The 22,933-nt window shown below is 43.0% G+C and overlaps 2 protein-coding genes and 1 long non-coding RNA gene across 7 annotated transcripts; 1 reads left to right on the top strand and 2 right to left on the bottom strand.

Moving 5' to 3' along the window:
- Nucleotides 1-5,679: 5,679 nt before the first annotated feature.
- On the bottom strand, nt 5,680-10,931 carry LOC123128621 (U-box domain-containing protein 33). 3 transcript variants are annotated; one of them, XM_044548674.1, is made up of 10 exons: nt 10,663-10,895; nt 10,416-10,569; nt 9,491-9,612; nt 9,152-9,246; nt 8,499-8,576; nt 8,287-8,413; nt 8,070-8,132; nt 7,545-7,673; nt 6,916-7,260; nt 5,680-6,627 (listed from the first exon to the last, which is right to left on the bottom strand). In XM_044548674.1, the coding sequence occupies exons 2-10, from the start codon at nt 10,555-10,557 to the stop codon at nt 5,920-5,922; spliced, it is 1,809 nt and encodes a 602-aa protein (XP_044404609.1). In that variant the 5' UTR covers nt 10,558-10,569; nt 10,663-10,895; the 3' UTR covers nt 5,680-5,919. The 3 variants fall into 3 exon arrangements, with proteins under 3 accessions (XP_044404609.1, XP_044404608.1, XP_044404607.1); XM_044548673.1 differs by having other exon boundaries at nt 5,681-6,627; nt 8,070-8,147; nt 10,720-10,931; XM_044548672.1 differs by having other exon boundaries at nt 5,681-6,627; nt 8,070-8,147.
- Nucleotides 6,426-12,137, top strand: LOC123128623 (uncharacterized). Of its 3 annotated transcripts, XR_006463331.1 has the most exons (6): nt 6,426-6,675; nt 7,559-7,682; nt 7,874-9,294; nt 10,637-10,902; nt 11,171-11,294; nt 11,420-12,137. It is a non-coding gene; the product is annotated as an uncharacterized lncRNA (long non-coding RNA). The 3 variants fall into 3 exon arrangements; XR_006463330.1 differs by having other exon boundaries at nt 11,171-12,137; XR_006463332.1 differs by having other exon boundaries at nt 10,640-10,902; nt 11,171-12,137.
- Nucleotides 12,138-12,140: 3 nt separating this feature from the next.
- On the bottom strand, nt 12,141-15,036 carry LOC123128622 (U-box domain-containing protein 70-like). Its single transcript, XM_044548676.1, has 5 exons — nt 14,883-15,036; nt 14,453-14,593; nt 13,728-14,195; nt 12,852-13,619; nt 12,141-12,635 (listed from the first exon to the last, which is right to left on the bottom strand). The coding sequence occupies exons 1-5, from the start codon at nt 15,015-15,017 to the stop codon at nt 12,567-12,569; spliced, it is 1,581 nt and encodes a 526-aa protein (XP_044404611.1). The 5' UTR covers nt 15,018-15,036; the 3' UTR covers nt 12,141-12,566.
- Nucleotides 15,037-22,933: the final 7,897 nt, after the last annotated feature.

The raw sequence follows: 22,933 nt of genomic DNA on the forward strand, positions 1-22,933 counted from the left end.
GGAAAAACTCTAGCAAACGAACTATATGATCTTGTGCTATGTTTAGGATTGGGTCTTGTCCATCACATCATTCTCCTAATGATGTGATCTCGTTATCAATGACATCCAATGTCCATAATCAGGAAACCATGACTATCTGTTGATCAACGAGCTAGTCAACTAGAGGCTTACTAGGGACATGTTGGTGTCTATGTATTCACACATGTATTACGATTTCCGGATAACACAATTATAGCATGAATAAAAGACAATTATCATGAACAAGGAAATATAATAATAATCCTTTTATTATTGCCTCTAGGGCATATTTCCAACAGTACTCGTCTTTGAGTCCCAAGACAGTAAAGATGCCTTTGCCAGAAGGCAATGCCTGACAATTATTAGCCATTTCTGCATTCTTATCAAGTATCTTTTTTATCTTAGGACAAATTGTTCCACGCCACTCTTCACTTTCCTTGTTCTTGCTATAAAACCTTGTCGACAATTGATTTTTGATTTTTTTTGAACATGCTCATGACAGGCAGCTCTCTAGCATCAAGTATCCACCTTCATTGAGAAGAAACAAATCAGTTCAGAATGTAAATTCAAACCAGATATATCCCCGACATAGCAGCGAGATAGTGCACTATGTAGAACTAGAATGGAAAACTATATGCCAAAATATATTAGAATGGAAAAAGCGATAGGAAACTTACTTATTAAAGACCTCACAATTATTGTTTAGTAGCAGGTCACACTTTGGTAATTCTTGGAAAAAGGCCCTGCACCAGGAACTTGGTTCAATTGCTTCTAAGTACTCATAAGCTTCCAGATTTAATTCCTTCATGTCATCCATGTTTTTTCTCCAATCAATTTTATTGTACGACCTTGCAATTGCCCATAACTTGTTCTTCAGGTTCTCGCCCTTCCACTTCTTTGCAAAATTTTGGTAAAGGTGCCTCACACAAAACCTGTGTTGTCCATGAGGGAACAAAGCAGTAACGGCATTTATTAGTCCTTTTTGCCTATCACTCATCACTGTCCAAGGTGCTGTGTTCACTATGTGCAGATCATCTTTCAAAGTCTGTAGAAACCACTTCCATGTTGGTGTGTCCTCCACTTCAACTACAGCCATAGCAATGGGGAAAATACAGTTGTTTGGATCAATCCCTACAGCAGTCAACAATTGTCCACCATATTTTGTTTTAAGATGGCACCCATCAACACAAATAACAGGCCTGCATCCAGCCAAAAAGCCTCTTTTACAAGCATCTAATGACATGTAACATTGGTGGAATCTGCCATCTTTGAGTTTGATAAACATGCTACTTCCAGGGTTTGACATTCTGATCTCTTGTGCATAGTCCCACATCATCGAGTATTGTTTCTCCTCATCTCCATGAATCTGCTTTATTGCTATCCTTCTTGCTCTTGCTAGCTTGCTCCTTGTAGGGATCATGTTGTAGTCCTTCTGCACCAACCTTGCAAAATTCATCAATGTCATCTTTTCGTCTGCCCTGAAGTTCTCCAAATACTTGCCTGCTAGATATCTTGATGTGAATCCATTGACCTCCCATTCTTTACTGCAGGTGTGATCCCCCACATAAGTTTTCACCACAAAACTTGTGGTTCTGCTGTCAGGTGCTGCGAATAAATACCATGGACAGTCATCCGAGCAGTGTGCCCTAATTCTTTGTTTATCATTCTTTGCATACTTGATTGCAACTCTATTCTGAATAGCGTACTCTCGAATTGCCCTTCTAAGATCAGCTGCAGTAGGGAACTTCATACCCAATTTGAATATTGGTGCTTTCATGTCCTCTGGCTTGAAAGACCTGAGCTTCACCTTCTTCTTTTTCTTTTTCTTCCCTTTTTCCATAACAACCTCATGTTCTGATTCATTTCCCTCATTCTCTGAAGCTGGCAGTTCTAGCTCATCAGTGTCATAGTCACTATCCCTCTCGTACTGTACTGCTTTATTTTTCTTTGCTCTGAGATCCTTATTGAAGTCATCAACCCACTCCTCAAACAGATTATCATCGCCATTCTTAAAGTCATTGTCTGAGTCAGCCCAATCTTCATAACTACAATCACTATCACTATCATCACTATCACTGTCATTGTTTTTCTGCACTTGTTCTTTAGTTCTCCCTTTTTGTGCCTTGTTCTTGATCCTAGGACTACTCCTAATATAACTCTTTGTACCTCTTTCTTGTGGCTTCACGGGACTCATGATATCAGGCATTGTAGGTGAGCCAATTATGCATATGTCATCCATATTTAGCTCGCTATAAATATCACCATGATCCATGTACAACTTGAAATGCTTGAACTTTGGCACAACAGCAGTCATACTAAGACAGTCTGCATCTCTATCAATAATTCTCAGTCCATTATCCAAATTCATGCCAGGAAGTAACCAGAAACACTGCACTTTACTTGGATCATAGCCAAGCTGCTGCACAAAATCTTTAATCCACAACGGCGACCAGGTTTCAACCTCACAATGATCAAAGAAATCTGTTTTGCAATCCATGTATTTCTTGTTTGCTCCAAAGCCGAGAAAAACCCCACCATGATTAATCTCTACTGAGAACAGCTCCTCCTTGGGTCCTATTACATGAAAAAAACAGAGTACATATATACATCAGCAGTACAATTTCTTTTGCATCACCACTAGTACATATATACATCAGCAGTACAATTTCAAATGGTACTATAGGTGTACAGGACGAGCTTATAATGCAAAAAAAAGATACCACTGTACATAACAAGGCTTCAGTTACAGCAGGGATTATATACTGCAGGAAAAATAGTGCCCAAATCACCATACACACAGGAAGATGCCCAAATCTCCATACGTACAGGAAGATGCCCAACTCTTTTGAAATAGATTTTAGTACAAGTTACAGACAGAAGATTTCAGTACGGGAAGAGAAGCCATATGTACATTCAGACTGAATCGACACAATATCTAAGCTGTAATGCCCAAATCGTGCCAAATCTTGCTACTCTATTGAAATCTCTAAGCCAAAAGGGGGTGCAGCAGGGACTGGGGTTAGGGTTCTTACCATACTCCGGAGGAGGGGTGTTGGGAAGCCGCCGCGATGGAGCCATCGGACCAGCGCCGCGGTCGGATTAGCAGCCCCGACTCCCGTCCTGCGCCTCCAATCGCTGGACATCAATCGCGAACGTCGCCGGTCGCCACCATATCGCCGCCTCAGAGAGATTCGTTCGTAGAAGAGAGATGGAGAGTCTGAGAATGAGACGAGCTGAGATTTCAAGGGCTTTCCTGCAAATAAACGCTTCATTGTTTAGACTGGTGGGCCCCTCTGGTCGATGTGGCACCGGTCCAGGTGACACGTCGACGGTCAACGCTGCTGGGGCGACCATAGGACCTGCAGTGAACGACTCGAAATAGTTTTGGGACTCAAATCTGCACTTTGATAGTTATAGGACTAAAGTGACACACCTCGGATAGTTATAGGACCTATGATGCATTTTACTCAAACAGAAAATTAGTGTAAACATCATGGCAACTTCTGGGCAAAAAAGAAAATTCGTCGAAACATATCAACATATGGTCTAGTTTTGAAGATCTTGTCGAGACGGATTTAATGATGAAAACGGACTTTTAATTCGACTTTTTAATTAGGAGATAAAACATTTTTAAGCCGAAAACCAAAAAAAATCCTGCTGATGTCATCTATTCACATGTGGCAAAATGAGTGATAAAGGAGGCGTGTGGGTGATGTGCAATATGCCACACGTGTGGGCGTTAGTTTTTCTGAAAATTAAACATATGCATGCCGACTAGCAAGTTATATAAGTACTGATCGCTCCTACTCTCTAATTAGCTGCAAGATATATATACTCAACCGCAGTCCAGGTGTCCCTACCTAGAAATCAAAAACCCACCTATCTGATTCGAGAGCATCTTTGATACGCTGATGACCTTCTGATTAAGAGTTGGTAAGGTCATCTGTAACACGCAGGGCATTAAAGATGCGTGTTTCGTTCTCTTATTCGTTATCAGTTGTTCACATTCCTTTCGAATCTATTGGTACATGGACGCATACGTGCATCATACCCTTGCCGGTTTCAATCCCTGAGGGAGATTCATAATTTGCTCGGCTAATCTTATTGAAAAAGATGATACCTCGCGCGTTGCATCGGGAGTCGGCTGCAATATATTGCAATGAAATTTAATTTGTGATTCATTTGATTAATAATATACTCCCTCCGTCTGAAAAAAATTATCCCTCAAATGGTTTAAATGGATGTATCTAGCACTAGCTTGGTGCTAGATACATCCATTTAAAGGACAAGCTTTTTCGGACGAAGAGAGTATAAACTAAAACTAACATAATGTGTGTATATTTGACAAATGCTTATGAATGTAAGTAGCATAATATAATGAAAAAAGGTCCATGGATGTTGTTGAGGTCCATTGACGAGGTGGTATGTGTGCATGTTCCAAGAAGATCATCTAAAACCCAAAAATACGTAAAAAAATAGAAAAATATTCCAAGGGTGGCGCACTCTATTTCACAAAAAATGACCCTTGCGGGGCTCTTGCAAGGAGTACCCACTATATAGTTGCTCCCCCGTTAGGAGCTCCATGAAGCTGGAGTTTTTTTTTTTTTTTGAGGTTATTTTTTAAGGTGAACTGGAGTTGTTTTGTAGGACAACTACATACCAAACCTTAAAAAAGAGAAAGAAGAGATACAAAAGGCCCACAAGTTAATCCGTTTAGTGAAGGCCATAAGTTAGTTATAAAAGCCCAAAGTGCATAACAAGTGCACATGGCGGCCTAGCCCATCTCAGAGTCGACACCCAGCGGGCTGGCCGGCTGTCGGAAAGCGCGGCGGCGTTCCCCTTTCTACTACGGCGGCGGCGGCCGCGATGTATCCCGGAGAGGAGGCGACGGAAGGTCAGCCAGGCAGGTAATGGCGTTTCTCTACCGACCCCCCCCCCCCCCCCCCCCCCCTCTGTGTCGATCGATTTGTGTTTTATCACGGCAAGGATAGACAATTAGACATGGAGTTTCAGGTTGGCTCAGAATGTGGATGCTTGTCCGCCTTGCCTTGCACTGCATTCGATCGATGAACGGGCAACCCGATTATGCTGGTTCTCAAGTGGTGCCTACTGCCTAGAGATGATGACTGAGCACAATCTGTCACCGGCCAGAGCGGTGATTGAAGAATTGAGCTTCACTGTCAGTTTGAAACTTATTAGATTGCCCGTTGTGTACTGCCCTAGAAAGCTGTGACTTAGTTTGCCTGCGGCATATGGCAGCTGTGTCGATGCTGATCTGAACTTCATGTGAACTCCGTGCATCCTGATGTAACCGTGTTACCGGCAAACAATTTGCGCTTCACGCATTAGTTGATCCGGTCCCTTGCTCTGTGTGGGTGCTTGTTGCTGCTTATTATTCCCTCTGTATCAGATATAAGATGTTTTTTGATACAAAGGGAGTATAAAAAATATATTATATTTTGATACGGAGGGAGTACCAATTAGGATGAAATTGGGGGTGAAAGTCCCTTTTGGCCCATTGATCTGATTGTTATGCTACTACCTGGTTTAGTTTGTGATGCTTTAGTTATAGTAGCAGCAGGCTCACAAATAAAAAAAATACATTACACTATTTCATATGGCTCATGTGGGTCATTGGATCCTGAGATGTTTGTGGGCGCTTACATAATTTGCCATGCACATTTATCTATGATTTTGCCACCACAAACTAATGAGAGTGATGAACTGTTCTGTTCTATGATACATCATGTTCTAGTTAATTAAATGTACATTCACAAGAGAAATGCTATAGCATCACAAACTAAACCCATGTATAGTGCAGGTTCACAAGAGAAATGCTACTGTCTATCTATTGGCATTTTGCAGCAAGTTGCAGATGCGTTGTGGCGTTGGCACAGTTCTTCAGTTTCCACGACTCCATTTCCGGGACTTACTTGCAGTCGCCATGGCCCGCAGGATGTCCAGCGGTCTCCAGTCGGTGTCGGACGTGAAGGTCGGTCGCTGCTTCCGCTCCAGGTTGCAGCACTTCAGCGCCAGCCGAAGGAGCCGCTCTGCCTGCACCTCTGGCCAGCTGCCGGCAGATGCGTCCAGCAGGCCGTGCACCGCGTCCCTCCTGAGCGCCTCCTGTACCTGCTCGACAATATTGAGGTCGAGCAGCCCCGTGAGCACCTGCAGGATCACCACGCCGAACGCGTAGACGTCCGACTCTGTAGTGAGCTCGCCAGTCATGAAGAAGATGGGGTCCATGTACCCCATTGTGCCCATCGGGTTGGTCCACCGGCAGATTGTGTCCTCCTTCAGGGGCTTCATCTGCACAATGCGCGCCGTTCCAAAGTCCCCTAGCCGGCTCACATTCCCGGCGTCGAGGAGGATGTTCGTCAGCTTCAGGTCCGCGTGGATGATGGCGTGGGGGAAGCTGGAGTGGAGGTGCGCCAGCGCGGAGCGCTGCTCGGCGAGGATCCTGACGCGGTCCTTCCATGGAAGCCCCTTGGAGAGCCCATCCATGAGCGTGCCATTGGGGAGGTGCTCGTAAATGAGGATGCATGATTCCTGGCACACGCCAATCAGCCTCACGATGTGTGGGTGCTCGGTTCTGCTCAGTACCACAACCTGGAGAGTTCCAAACATGATTCAGGAGATGCCTCTCCAAGCAGACAGGTATGCAAGTCTGTTATCTACTTCTGCGAGTTCTTTTATATATATGAAAAGGAGGGAACAGTTCTCATAAAAGAAGTGAAGAAACAGGGATCCTACTACAGTTCAGATAGAACTACTTGCTTCTTTTTAGGGTGGACTACTTGCTTATTGCTCTGTATTAAGTTTGCTTCTTCTTATAGTTAATCTTATGCTACGTTGTGTGCATACTCAGATAGTTAAATGAATGTTTATTATATTTACCTCCTGCTGAAACTCTGGGAAACCTTGTTTACCATGGGGTTTACCATGGGGTCCCAACATCTTGATAGCCACTATGATACCACCTAGTTTTCCTTTGTAGACTGGACCATAGCCTCCTTCTCCTATGAGATTTTTTGAGTGGAAGTTATTGGTCGCTTTCTCAATACGCGACATGGGGAACTCCGAAATGTGATCTGGAATATGCAGCTTTGGGTATCTATTTTTCGATAAGGTTCTCTCCCTCGGCAAAACATTCCCTTTTCTGGGTGACAAGATGCTTTGTTCATGATTATAGCCCTCATCTTGCAGATCTTTTAATTTCCTTTGGAGTTTCTCCATTTCGTCCTGTACAAAACAAAAAGCTGCATACTGAAGAAGTAATCAAGAAGAGATTTAATGGGACCAATGTTGTGTGATGTACACCTTGTGTCCCATGATTTTCTATCTCCTATTTTTCTGTTCCTGAAACGCAATGGCTCTAGCTTATCTTCATCAGTATTAATTTCATTTTGAATGTTTTATTATTTTCTAGCTTACCTTCACCTAGGCATGTTTTTCCGTCCAAGCTCTACTGTGACCGATCTCAAAAGGAATGGACTGTAACAAAAGTTGCATCGTTTGACTTTTACCATCAATTTTGCAGCCTCTTCAGAAATATTTCTGGCACTCTGTATCTCATCAGATTTATCAGCACCCTCTTCGGAAAAAATCTCCACCTCCTCACAAGCATTTGATTCCTCGACGCCTTGTTCAGCTTCCTGCACATCGTACGTGAATGGAGCAAAACTTAATGTTATTTACACAAATTGCAATTTTCAAAAGTCATAGGTAGCACTTGTTTTTTTTTTACCAGATACAGTTCATCAATCTGTCTTTGTGGCAGCAGTGGTAAATATAATTCTGGTCAAACATGCTTAAGCGCAGAGTGAATTCAAATATAATGCCATTTTTTTAACAGGAAAAGGCGCTCGAGGTGCCATCTTCATTAAGCTCAAATGCATAGTACAACATTTTGCAAGAGAGAGCAAGGGTTGTACAAAATCCTGGATATTGTTTCTGTATGTGTGGGCAACCTTAAAGAGTGAGTAGGTAGAATTTCTGAATGCACATGTTTTAGTAGTTGTCTTGAAAGCAAAACGAAGGTGAGTTATTACCTTTGCTGATTGATCAGCACCATCCATTTGAATAACCCCATCCCCATTGATGATATCATCTGCCTGAAATGAGACATACTTGAGAATACGCCACGAGTTAGGACCAAAACTTTGAACCATAGTCATGAACTTGTAAACTGAAACAGTTATTATTTGCATATGTTTAATGCTCTTTTGGATAAAAATGTGTGTAATGCTTTACTAAAAGGTTACTTACAAAATCACTTGGTGGTGTTGTGTATCCATCAGATTCGTCGCTCAGCTGAGTCAGCTCATGTATAGACGCCAACAAATCGGAGCTCCCTCTATATCCAATGCTTCCCGTATGTTTCAGATAATCATTACTGCACTTAGGAATGATCTCATCCATCAAGTAATTACTGGATTTGATCCAGATGTCTCCAGTTATGGACTTAAGACAAACTATACCTAGTGGACATGTATTTTCCATTGAGCACCACCCAAACCTGACAGCATTTGCGAAGCTCTTCTTGCTTTGCCATTTTCCTGCATAACTTGCTTCAGTGTTATACAGTTATATGCGCTAAGGTACTATTAAATTTTTTTTAAGTATACATGGATTGACCAACCTTCTCCATCAGTTCAGGCTTTTGTTTCTACTGGTTGGTGCATGAAACTTAATATGGCATCAGAGCCAAGACTCAAATTCAAGGCCTGGACAACACACTATTAAATAGAAATAGTTGCAGCCTACATCGATCGCACGTCCAAGGCCTGGAGCAGCCTAGAAGTGAGGGAGAGTGCCCTCCCTCCTCTCCATCAGTTCGTTCTTCGGTCTTTTGGGTGAAGTGGCTGGTCCATGAACTTACTATGGTATCAATGCCATGAGGTCTTGTGTTCAAGTCTCAGTTTTTGCAGTTTAAATAAAAAATTGCTTGCACTCTTTCTGTCCATGTTAGGCCTTATCGAGCCACATGTGAGAGGGGGTGATGAAGTTCGGACTTTTGGTTCTACTGGTTTATGCATGAAACTTAATACATTTATTGTGTACATGTTACATCAAGTAACATATATCAAGAGGGAATGCTCTTTTTTGGGGATGAGTTCATTTAAGATCTCACCTTGAACCGATGACAATTCTCTTTATTTTGAGCTTCTTTATCAGGTTTACAAGACCAACGAGAATGTCATCGTGTGTGATGTAATGTGCCTTAACCTGCAAAGATACATGCCCTGTTTATGAAACATGTCTTCTCTGAAATAGGTATCTTATAACTCTTATTATTCATAGCGTAATATTGATTTGATCCATCTCCAAAGTTGTACTAAAGTTGAGGCACTTATTTTAGGATGGAGGGAGTACCAAATGGGTACAAGACTTTTTGGATGAACACAAATTGCTCTGCTGTAACCTGATATATCTTAATCTGAACTTAAAATCATAGGATAGAGATCATTACCTCTCTTGTATCACACAGGCTTTTATATTGTAACAACATCCTAACCGTTGCTTCTGTTTGTTTGTCTCTATGCATCTGCTTCTCCTTTTCATCTGCAAACTTGTATAGCAACTCACCACCCACTGCAGTTGTTGAGGAGAAACAGAAAATTATTTATACAGCTCATAAAAATAAATTTATACTTTATGCTGTTAATATTTGTGTTAATAAAATATAGCTATTTTGTTGCAATAAGTCATGTGTGTAATAAAATAAAAACTCGGCTGGTGGGGGGAAAACTGCCCGTATGGTTTTGCACTAAGAAGAATCTCTCCCTGGCCTGATCATGAAAAGGCCCCGAAGGCCGGCTGCTCGGACGCGCTACAGGGTGCCCAGGACATGTGGGCCACATGTATAACACTGTTAGGCAACCGCAGTGGTTCGAATTCAGGACCTGGAGCGCTACTAAGGTCACTGCAACCACTAGGCTACAGGCCTGTTCGCTCATGTGTGTAAACTTCTACAACATTTTTACTACCGACAGCAGTTGCTGTGTTTGCATTTGTCCAGAATAAGATGAGAGCATGAAAAGGCTGTTTATCATACTGGGGAAGTTGATTAGGCATTTCCTTTGCTGGCCTGGTAGAAAAATTTAACGTGTATGGTATCTTTTTTCTGAGAGAAAAAGTGTATTGGTATCTAAGATGGCTACATTTACTAAATAATGATAAAAAATTGCGTTCCTATTATCTATCTCTTTGAAATGCTTCTTTATAGGATTGGATAGCGTATTACTTTCTATTCACACACAAGTTGAAAGACAGTACACTGAACTGCACATTTTTTTTCTGATGAAACATCCTTTAAATTTCCTTCTAAAAAATTGCACATGGGTGACTATTAGAGCTGTACAAAGGATGGAAATATTTGACTGAAGAAATCTTACTGAAAGGCATCCACTTGGATGGCCAGTGAACATTGACAAGAACTAGTGTGGCCCTTGGGAAATTTGCAGCTGCCCATAATATGTTAGCCTTCTCTCTTTTCAAGTTCCTCCCCACCGCGATATGAACCTCTTCTTGATCCATCTTTCTTGCTCCCTATATATACCGTTAAAAATCAAGAATTAACATCAGATCTTGATTCTGCCTTTGCTATCTTGTTCAGCAGAACCTGAACCATAGAAGCCTCACCTCAAACACGAAAAGGTGAAGATATCTGGAAGTGGTCCAAAAGGCTAACGAAAGTACCTAATTGTGCTGCACCACTTTTCATCAACCCAGAGGCATCTTTTCCCTTTTGTGCCTTTGCTCTTCCTAGGAAGTGTCAGCTCATAGAAGGCCTGAAGGAGAGGCAATGATGGTGGTTTTAAATAGTGGCCTTGGATTTGGTCTTCCTCTGACTGTATCCAGCAGCAGTGAGCACACTATCAGGTCAGTCTCTTGCTTTGGGTCCCAAGTGTAGTCCAATGAGAAAAATGTTTTTTAGAGCAAAAAGTGTTGTTTCAGCTTAGGAAACGTTGGTTACCCATTGAGCAGCTGTTCCAGTTTAGAAATGATTATAAAGGGCAACCTGGTGCATGTAGCTCCCGCTTGCGCAGGGTCCAGGGAAGGGTCCGACCACTTTGGGTCTATAGTACGCAGCCTTTCCCTACATTTCTGTAATAATTATGCTGATAATAATTTATTTTTATATTGGCAGGAAAACTTGTCTGATTCGGGTGAAATTTCCGTGAAATTTCCACTACTTCCAAGGAACTGCTGTACATGCCTGCCCCTCGTTGACTGACTTTTGATGTGTAGCAACAAAGTCGTCCAATTAGATGGTGATCATCCCATCTCCCTGGCCGGCAATGCCCATCAAAGGGTTGCTTTCAAGATGCGTAAATGTTGTCCAGCACATATAGTTTTGATATGATTAGATGTATGCGATAATGTTCGTTTTCTGCAGGTGGCTTTCACACAATTCTTGCTCTCAGGCTGTCAATATAGTAATGTACATCAAGGCATTTCCTGTTTCCTAAAGCATCTGATGATTAGCATATACTAGGATTATACTTTGAACTACAATACGTGAAGAGGGGTGCAGCTTTGGATGATTGGAATCTCCGTCTGACTCATTTGGACGGAAGTGCTTGTTGAGAAATTGCAGGCTTTCAGGAATACAGTATCCCAGTGTGAGGACAGAGCGACCGGAAGGTAGGTTAGGAAGTATGCAGTCCTGACACAGTGATATGTCAAAGATGAATTGGACTCTTGCTAAAAATCAAGGTCCAGATCGGATAGATCGCGACTTCAAGGCAAATGAAGTTTCATGCTGGTTACCAGCTTCTGAAGGACCAATATATAATAGATTGTGCTGCCAATTTGGTCAGTCATTGGAGACAAGGACATCGTACCTTTTGAATTTGGTATTGTTCAACACGGAGGATCTGTGTCATTGACAAGAAAATAAAATAAGCTGATCATAGGTCATTGAAGTTTGATTGCTTGATCATTTTGGACTTTCGGAATAGACAGATCGATGATGCAAATATTAGATTTTCAAACTGGATGTAACATGTAAAATGACACTGTACCATATATGCTTGTAAATAATTGATAGTTCCATGCTGATATGCACTTTTCATTCATCCTGGAACATCGACATTCAGAGGCCAATCAATACCACACCAATATTGATTGTTCATTCAAGCAGTGTGCACATGCGATGGTGATATCATCACCTAAACAGTTTTCACTTTATAAATCCATGTACAAAGTACAGCATGCCACTGATGGAGCTCCAAACTATTTTGTTTTACATACACGTTTTGCTCAAGAAACAAAATGAAAAGTAATGTGTATATCTTAGATCATTCTTTCTGAATACACACAGAAGCGTTTGGTTTTTGCGGTTTGTGCCTATTAATCTGTGTAAGGAGTTAAGCGCACACCAATTGTTCATCTCAAAGTTCCATGGTGATAAAGCTAACATATTAATTTGCATTTGTCTGCAGCCATTCTTGGATCGCAGAGCGGAGGGCATGGTTCGGCAAAAGATCACAGTGGAGTAGCTCGAGATTTGTCATGGGTGATGTATGGTGGCCATTGTCAATTCACTCCCTTATAGCTTCGGCTTCATAGGTAAAACCATCTGCAGCAATTAGAGGCTCCCTCATGATATCCTGCATCGTAGAAATGCAAGGGTGAAATAACCTGAAATAACAAATGTTGTCTATGCAAGAAATTACTGACTTTGTCTAAAATTGCTAAGAATGATAAATTGGAAACAAAAATTCAGGAGGAAATTTAAGGTTAATCAAGCATGCTTCCACACTTTAATATGTCAAAATGAACAATAGAAGAAAAAAAATATTCACCAAGTTAAATCTATGACTCACCTGTAGTATTGGACAGATGAAGTAGGGCGGCACACCTCCAAGGTCTTCGGATACTGATTTAAATGATAAGGAACACAAAATGATGGAACTAGACTTCAACATTGGTTCAAGTACAGTCCAAACCTCCGGTTGCAGGTCAGGGCGGTTTTTTCTTCTGATTTCACAACATTTCAGACCTACCCGAGCCAATTGCTCAGCCTGCATAGCTGGCCAGCCCCCAGCAGATGAATCCAAAATTGCTTCCAGGCAACCCTTTTCCACTGCCCGTTGCACATCTTTCAACAGCCCGAATCCTGGTCTTCCAGTCAAAAGGCGCAGTAGCACGATTCCGAAAGAGTATACATCAGATAGGGGGGTCAGGTCACCAGTCATAACATATTCAGGATCAATGTACACAAAAGACCCCTTTGGGTGGGTATGCTTATATAGAGTGGTTCTGCCCCTGAACTCATCAGTGAACATTCGGCACACGCCAAAACCACTGAGCTTTGCTACATTGTTTCCATCAAGAAGAATGTTCAATGCTTTAAGGTCACTGTGGACAATGCTATGGGGTTTATTAGAATGGAGAAAGATGAGCGCGGAGCAAACATCAGAAATGATGCGGGTGCGCAACTGCCAACTGAGAGGTTTAGAATTGTCTTTGCAAGCCAGGCGGTCATCCAAGCTTCCATTGGGCATGTATTCGTAGACAAGAGCTTGAGCGTCCTTGCAAGCTCCTATAAGAGTCACCAGGTTTGGATGTCGAACCCTGCTGAGAATCTCTATCTGCAAAGGAGGCAGCATGAACAACTCAGCAATTTATTTGAAGAAGCGAATTGCCAGTTCAGTTGAGATGAAAGAAAGTAAATAATTAACCAAGACCAATAATTCAACCTCTTGATTGAACTGCGACTGTGACTGTGTGCTTTCAGGATTCAACTTCTTTACAGCTACATTTGTGTGCCGAAGAAAGCCCTTGTACACACTTCCATAAACACTTTCTCCAACCTTCAGTGAGTGGTCAAAGTTGTTGGTTGCTCCGTTAATCTCCGAGCAGGACAACTCCGTGATGTGCATTGTCCCCTCCGAGGTTCCACTAGACTCTCCTTTCTTTGCATGTAGTGCTTCTACCTCTCTTACTGCCTTGTCACGCTGCAACATCAAATCCTTGATAATACGGTCTGAATGGGAAGTTGTTTTCTCCATGGCTAATCTTTTCTTGCGTTCATCTTGAAGCTTTGCACAAAGTTCATTAGTTGTTTCTGTGAGTCTTTCAACTTCCTCCAGTGTTGTTTTCAACTTATCCTCTATTTGATTCTTTTGCTTCACTTCTCCGAAGTACATACTCTCAGAGGCTCGTGCCTGTTGGACAAGCTAAATGTGAGAGAGTATTTCGTTAAAAAAATTAGCTGGCAGTTATTGGAAACAAAAACAATGGATCCAAAATTGTTTACAAATTTATTATTGATGATGGTAAAGTTGGTGATGATGCTTCATAAGCACAGTAGCAAGTGTATCTTCCAAATAATGCTCTTACTGGCATACATCATACAGTTGAAATAACAGTTAACATCAGTATACTTGACATGACTGAAAAGTGGAAATTAAGCTACACTTACTTTCTGGAAAGCCTCAAACAACTCCCTTTCTGCCTTTTCACGACTGCAGTTGTCTTCGTAAGCTTGTTTTCTTACACTCTCCAACTCCTGGAGCATATGCTGGAATTTGTTATCAGCCTCGTCAAATTCGTTAACAGTTTCCTGGGTGAGATAAGGTCAAAACTTCATGTCAAGATTTTCTTGAATGTTTAATTATCTTCATCCTATTTCGTATATTTATCAAGAAAATTCTTCATCATGGACCACATTTGAAGTGCATATGCATTTATGATTGCTTCATCAGTGACCATACAAAGTTTAAGTGCGGATGCATATTGCTTACTGAAGATGTGGAGAATATAAATGAAGCAGCTTCTTCTTTGTTCCTTGAAGTGTAACTGCTAAACTTTAAGTATGCCAAAATAAATATCATTTACATAATTGTGCTTACCTTTTCATTACCGTCGGATCGTCTGAGATTTGGTTTGTGTAGCCATGTATTTGAAACACACCACATATCTGACAAGCTAGTTGATCTATCCACTGAAAACTGTTGAGCATCAGGCTTTTGTGCACCTTGCGGCATTGCCCCATGGCTAAGGGGAACCGCCTTCCTAGTGTAGAGAGAATGCAGACAAGGAGGGAAACATGTCAAATGCAGGCTGGAGTTCTGCAACGTAACGCTAAGAACACAAGTGAAGAGCATCCACGCTCGACCAACCGTACCTACGGTAAACAAGCGTTCCTTTGCAGATGTACCATATTTTGCAGGAAGGATCTGCCCGCTGTTCTACAACCTGTGCTTTCTTGGACTTGAGAGCTTTCATTTTCCTGAACTCTTGAACGAGGAGTTAGTTTTCCCTTTTGTGGTAATAGGGCATTCACTAATGACCACGACGTGTTTAATTATAGTGATAATCTACAAGTTTTTAAGAGATCACTCAGAAATTTGTGCACATACTTTGTGTAATGCTTATCAGCTGCTGCCCCCATGACAAGGGCAGTGACATGATGCTCAGTGATGAGCTGCACTAGTCCCTCTGCCACATCATCTGATTCAACACCAGCTTCTCAGCTTGTACCTGTGAGATACATGCATAGGTCAATTTTTGAAGCAAGCATATATTTCTAGTTTTCTTCGCATTCTGGTGTCTGATATGTCTGAACCTTTTCCTGTGCACATAGGAGCAGATGTTGGTCCAGACTGTCATTGATTCTTTGCAACTCCATCTTCTTGTATGCAGTCAGCTCCTGCTCTTGCACCTGGCTAGCAGGGATCCTGGCACCCACTATGAACAGCATTGGAGGTATTAACTTCCGCAACCATAATTTACTATCAGCAGAAACTCTATGCTATTCGAATCCTGCAGGATTTTAGTTTATCTGATTGCATTGCATCCAAAATATGCTGCTCCCTCCGTCTCATAATATAAGACATGTTTGCAGTTTAAATTGAACTGTAAAAACGTCTTACATTATGAGACAGAGGTAGTAAAGCCATTTTGGAATAAATAAATAAATTTGTAGAGATAATTGACGTGGATTGACCATGTCAGTGTAATAATTACCCATGTCTTGTTTATGCTGTTCAGTCTATTGAAGTACTAGTAGGTAATGAAACTACAAAGCTGCATAAAAGAACTTCTGATCCAAATTAAAGCAAAAAGGAAAGAAAAGAAAGAAGGGAAGTGGAAGAGGAGGGGATGAGGCGCACTGATGGGGATGAGCTTGGGCTGGGAGCAGACATGGAGCAGCACAAAGGCGGTGTCTTTGGGGAACTTGTGCAGCGCCCACAGCACCATCGCCTTGGACTCGCCCACCGCCACATACACCTGCTCGCCGCCGCCGGAGGAGGAGGGGGAGGATGGCTCCGACGAGCCGCCCGCGGCGTCCATGGCAGCTAGCTAGTTAGCTGTGTCGTTCTCTCTTGCTAGTTAGCCAACAGCTCAGGTCAGCTTTGGACTTGTCCCCTGCGCTCTGGCTCCTCTGAGCCTTTTTTATACACCATTGATTCAGTAACCTCTTGACCCGTTATATATACTTGTGTGCATAGATTGACTCGTTATGGTAGGCTGGCAGCTGTACACACACACCTGCTGCCGGCTTGACTTGTTGCTGCCAAGAGTTGCCCAGCAGTTCCCATGGCATGGCAGGGGCTAGCAGTTTCCATGATAATTTTACTTCCCTATGGTTTTCATGATCGCACACCACCTGTTTGTTCGATTGCCCAGCCACATGCTCTCGATCAACTCGAGGAAGACGGCGCAACAAAGTCTAGTGCTTTTCTTATGACGCGGGCTGCCGCTCTCATCGCCATGGTCTGACGGTTGTCTACTCTAGTGGAATTATCGAGTCATACCAGTAAAGATCGAACATTCATGGTTAACTGATGAAGTAAAACACACCACCTTTTCATTCAGTTTGAATACACACGTCCTCTTGGAGAGTTACATGGTTGGATCGGCAACGGCGGCAAATTAATTTGACTAGACTGTTCAGGAAAAAATTGAGAGGTTGGAGCATTAATTTGGAAGCTGATCTTGAGAAAAAAGAAACGTAATCTCCTTGTGGAGTTTGACAATCTTGATGTTTTCTTCTGAGGAAAATAAACTTTCAAATGATGATAAAAAATGTATGAATGATAAAAGGAATTGGATTATATTCGAAAAAAAAGAGGAAACCGCCTTATGGCAAAGATCTAGGGATAGGAAAATTGTGTTGGGGGGTAGGAGTAATTCTTATTTTCATGGGTTAGCTAATCAACATCATAGAATGTACCATCTGGATGTGCTGATTGGTGATGACAGCTCTGTCTATTCTACCCATGAAATGTTGGAAGTTGCTACTTCTTTTTACAAAAATCTTTTTGGCTTTGAAGTTAAAGATAATATTCATTTAGGACATGATTTTTGGTCTGACTCTGATCTGGTTACAGATGAGGAAAATGATAAGTTGCAACAACCTTTATCCGAAGAAGAAGTTATTAATGTTGTTATGAGAGAAGACTCGAGAGATAGGTCTAAGGGCAAAGCCAGCGCGGGCCCTCAAATCTGCCTCAAATGTCAGGACCGGATGCTTCAAACACTTTTAGCCATTCCGAAATCCCTCAAATCGCCCTCAAACTGGGGGGGGGGGGGGGGCTTCTAAGGAAATCCTGACATGCGCGAATGCCGAGCAGACATTTGTTGGATATGGTTGGATGGCCTCCGCCCGGCCGGCAAGGACATTTGAGGACGTAAATTTGGTGACCGGTGTTTGAGATGCCCTAAGGCTTACCTCTTACTTTTAGGGTATATAGGTTGCTGCAACAACTTAATGGTCACATTTCCACCTAGCAGATTCCTGTAATTCTCTCTCTTTGTCCATTTGTGCTTGTGAAACACCGTATTATGTAAATATCCTTCCAACAATTTTATTTTGTTAATATTTACCACAGCAGGTGCTAAACCTAGGCATTTTTCAGGCTGGGCTTACAAAAGCCTGGCCTTCAATAACCTAGCCCAAGCGGCCAAGCCCATCCCAAAGCTCGAAGCCCTAACAATGTACTAAGTACAAGCTCGAGTCTGGCCCGAGGAGCTCGAACACCGTTGCACAGCCATGCACGGGCGGAGGTCGACCACGACCATCTCGCCCGAGAGATGCATCGAGGGAAGGATAAAGTATGTGCCGCCGACAATGTAGGAGGCGGAGGAATTTGGGAATTTATGGTTGTGATAGTATAGTTGCACGCATCTTCGGTGCTTATATATGGAGGCTCAGGGTGAGATTTGCAGACAGTGAGACACATAAGATCTGAAGAGGCAACACGTTCAGGGCTAGGCTGGGTTTTATTTTGGACTAAAATTAAAGCCCGATTTGGGCCCAAATTTTTGATCGGACTGCAAAAACAAGCCCAATCCCAGCCCGAGACACAAGTCCGGCCCGGGTCATCGAGCCGGCCTGCCCATGCCACAAGTCTAAGAGCCTCTCCTAAAAAAAGATGTTTCGTGAGGTGCCCATTCCAGGAAGAGCTTGATGAGATGATAATCATTTACCCAATTAGCACAATTACCACCCTATTGTTGTTAATCCACTAGAAAGCTACCTATGCGTGAGGTGAGATTCATGTATACGACTAACTAATGTGTGTGCAAAAAGGACTGATCAGTTGTTAACCTCTCCTACTGTACACTAGTAAAAAATGGTTTGAAAATTAATTTAAATATACCATGCAAAAAAAATTAAATCTGGCCCAAAATTCTGAGGTTACAAATATGTTCATGTCAACCAGGGATTATGTTACCAGGCCGAAAATTCGGTTACCCACGAGAAATCACCACCGAGCAAAAAAATTCCCTTTTTCTGAATTTGATTAAATTTAGACTGGTTCGAATGAATTTTGATTGGCAAAATTCACTCAAAAAAGCGTTCGGTAACCGCCCAGTTTTTTTTGATTACCGTCAAAACAGAAATATAGGTGCCCCCCGAGATTTTATTATGCATCTGGAATCCAAAATGAATAACTAAATCTACCGGTGCTGGTATGTACCTGTAAATGCATCTAGTGCCACCCCTAGTTGGTTTTGGAGTATTGACGACAAACCTAGTTAAGGGACTAATGTGTTTATGAGAATTGCAGGATAACACAGGTAGAAGTCCCTCATTGATTCGGTTTTACTACCAGAGATGACCCCTAAAAATGTATGAAGACATTGAAGTCTAAGGTGGTATATGAAGATATTCACATTGAAGACTATGACAAAAGAAGACACGTTATGAAGCCAATGGAGCTCGAAGACTTAGATCTTTCATAGTTCTTTTGTGTTGAGTCATAGGAACCACCGTACTGTTAAGTGGGGTCCAGGAGAACCAGTCAGAATGACTGAAGTGATGCCTAAACCAAAAAACCTATGTCTTCGAGTGAAGACAATGAAAACGAATCTTGTCCAGAGCCGGACAAGTCAGCTTTGCTTGTAGCCCAAGTAAAGTTGCCATGAGAGTTTGAAATCTGACCGTTGAGACACAATTCAGTTCCTTAGTGACCCAGGGTCATTTCGGACAAATCAGGTCGGGTTGCCAAGTGGCTATAAATAGCCCACCCCCTACAACCATAAATGGTTGGCTGATCAGATTGCAGTGCACGGCTTTTTTCGTTTGAGAGCAACCCACCTCGAAGCCTTTGAGAGAAAATTCCTAGCGAGGAGAAAGCCCTAACCACCCAGAGCCAGAGTAAATTAGGCATCACTTAAGTCTTCTTGTCTGTATGATCTGAAGACTTATTACACTTGAGGACTGTGCATCCTCCAGACGGTTAGGCGTTGCGTTCAGAGCATCCAAGAGACATTGTGGATTGCCAGTGAACGAAGTCTGTGAAGGTTTGGGAGTCTACCTTGAAGACTTACCAGAGTGATTGGGCGAGGACTATGTGACCTTAGCTCAAGGAGAATACGGTGAGGACTTGGTGTCCTGAGCTGCGTGTTCAGGACTGGGTGTCCGGAACTGTGTGTCCTAAGGTTTAAATACCTAGCCGCTCCAACCAGACGTACAGTTGTCACAGCAACTGGAACTGGTCCAACACATCATTGTCTTCAACGAGTCACTGGTTTCATCTTCACTTCCTTTTACTTACTGTTACTCATTGTGAAGCCATTACATGCCTGCTATATCCTTTGTCTTCACAACGTAACTGTATGATTTGTTTGGCTTCATAACTTCTTCCTATCTGATCCCTTATTACACTGCAGCTACTTGTCATTGTGCTTTCACTCTATTGAATACTTGACCATGGCTTGTCTAGTGTAATCTAACTTCCGCTGCATAGTAATAGGCATATCTCTACTGTTTGTCTTCATAACTTCCACATTTTGAAGACTTTCATAAAAATCGCCTATTCACCCCCCCTCTAGTCGATATAACGCACTTTCAATTGGTATCAGAGCAGGTGCTCCCTTGTTCTGTGTGATTCGGTTTAACCACCTGGAGTTTTAGCTATGCCGACTGCAGGGATAATTAAAGTCTCCGCTGCGTGCCCCATCTTCGATGGAACTGAATATCCCTACTGGAAGAATAAGATGCGTATGCATCTTGAAGCCATTGACGTCGACCTATGGTATGTCGTCAAGAACGGCGTTCCCAAGGCTGGAGAAGGTGTCACTGTTGCTGATGTCAAGAAATTCGTTCAACTGGACTCTACTGCCAAGAACATCATCTGTGGTCATCTGACCAAAGGACAGTATGGCCGTGTGAGTGCTTTGAAGACATCCAAGCTGGTCTGGGACTGGCTCTCCAAGGTCAATGAAGGCATCTCAACCCAGAGAGATCAAAGAATCAGTGTCCTTCGCAATCTCTTCAACCGCTTCAAGCAAAATGACAATGAGAATGTCCAGCACACATTTGACCGACTCACTGACATCACAAATGAGCTTCAAGCCCTCGGCGCCACTGAGATTACCAAACACGAAGTCGTCAAGACGCTGCTGAGATCACTTGATAGTTCGTTTGACATCCTGGCCCTGATGATCCAAGAACGTCCTGATTTCAAGACACTTGATCCGTCTGACATACTTGAGAGGCTCAATACACATGAGTTTTAGCTTTCGGAGAAAAAAGATATCTACGGTCCAAACTATGGGCGAACTCGTGCCTTGAAGGCAAAAACTGTTTCCTCATCTGAAGAAGAATCTGACAGCAGTTCTGATGATCCTGAAGACATTGGAAGGGAACTTGCAATGCTAGTGAAGAAGTTCCAAAAATTCACCAAGAAGAAAGGCTTCAGAAAGTCTTCACGATCAAGCTCAAGGAATGATGAAGCTTCTGCTCATGACTACAAGAAGAAAACATGCCACAAGTGCAAGAAAACTGGACACTTCATCTCTGAGTGTCCACAGTGGGACAATGAGAACAGAAAGAAGAAGAAGAGCAAGGAATATGACTCTGACGACAAGAAGAAGAAGAAATACACAAAGTCTTCTTCCAAGTCTTCCTCAAAGTCTTCATCACACAAGAAGAGCTCATCTGGCAAGGCACGTGCGTTTGTTGGCAAGGAAATGGATTCGGAGGAGGAGTCCGCTTCTGAGGAGGCAGAGGCGGAGTCTGAGGAGGAGTCTGATTCTGGCATTGCAAGTCTGGCTACAGCATACGTCGCCAAGTCCATCTTCAACACTGAAGACAATGACTTCATCACCGACACCGATGCAAATGACAAGGACTACTCCACTCCTACCTACTGCTTCATGGCACGCGGTGCCAAGGTAAACAAACGCACTACTCACTATCAAACATCTAGTGATGATGACTCTGATTGTGATTCAAAACCCAGTTACAAAACACTTGCTAAAATTGCAATTGAACAACAGAAAGCCATGGAACATATTCAAAAACTGTTAGACAGAAGCGATGATCTGTTGGGTGCTGAAATGACTCGATCTGAATCCTTAATTGAAGACATAAAAAATCTTCATGTTAAGTATCAGAAACTTGAAGATCGCTATGATACTCTCTCAACAACTCATGAAAAGCTTTTCTATGATTATCTTCAAAGGAAGCAAGAACTTGAGAAATTGAGAGCGGCTCATGAAGATCTTCAAAAGCACAACGAGTCACTTCGCGCCGAACAGATCAGTTCCGCTCAGGAAGGATTTGAACCACCATGTCTTAAATGCATTGAGCGTGATAATTGTTGGGGAACGTTGCAGAAAACAAAAAATTTCCTATGGTTTCACCAAGATCCATCTATGAGTTCATCTAGCAATGAGTGATCGGATGCATCTACATACCTTTGTAGATCGCGAGCGGAAGCGTTCAAAGAACGGGGATGAGGTAGTCGAACACGACGTGATCCAAATCACCGGAGATCCTAGCACCGAACGGACGGCACCTCCGCGTTCAACACACGTACGGTCAGCGTAACGTCTCCTTCTTCTTGATCCAGCAAGAGGGAAGGAGAGGTTGAGGAAGATGGCTCCAGCAGCAGCACGACGGCGTGGTGGTGATGGAGCTGCAGTACTCCGTCAGGGCTTCGCCAAGCGCTATGGAGGAGGAGGAGGTGTTGGAGAGGGAGAGGGAGGCACCAAAGGCTAGGGTCAGAAGTCCTCCATCTCCCCACTATATATAGGAGGGCCAAGGGGGGGGGCGCCGGCCCTAGGAGATCTAATCTCCTAGGGGTGCGGCCAAGGGGGAGGAATCCCTCCTCCCCAAGGCACCTAGGAGGTGCCTTCCCCTCCTAGGACTCTTCCTCCCTTGAAACCCTAAGCGCATGGGCCTCTTGGGGCTGGTGCCCTTGGCCATGTAGGCCAAGGCGCACCCCCTACAGCCCATGTGCCCCCCCGGGACAGGTGGCCCCACCCGGTGGACCCCCGGGACCCTTCCGGTGGTCCCGGTATAATACCGATGACCCCGAAACTTGTCCCGATGCCCGAAATAGTACTTCCTATATATAATTCTTTACCTCCGGACCATTCCGGAACTCCTCGTGATGTCCGGGATCTCATCCGGGACTCCGAACAACATTCGGGTTACTGCATA

Source organism: Triticum aestivum, chromosome 6A (assembly GCF_018294505.1).
Source record: "Triticum aestivum cultivar Chinese Spring chromosome 6A, IWGSC CS RefSeq v2.1, whole genome shotgun sequence".
In the NCBI taxonomy this organism is placed as follows: domain Eukaryota; kingdom Viridiplantae; phylum Streptophyta; class Magnoliopsida; order Poales; family Poaceae; genus Triticum; species Triticum aestivum.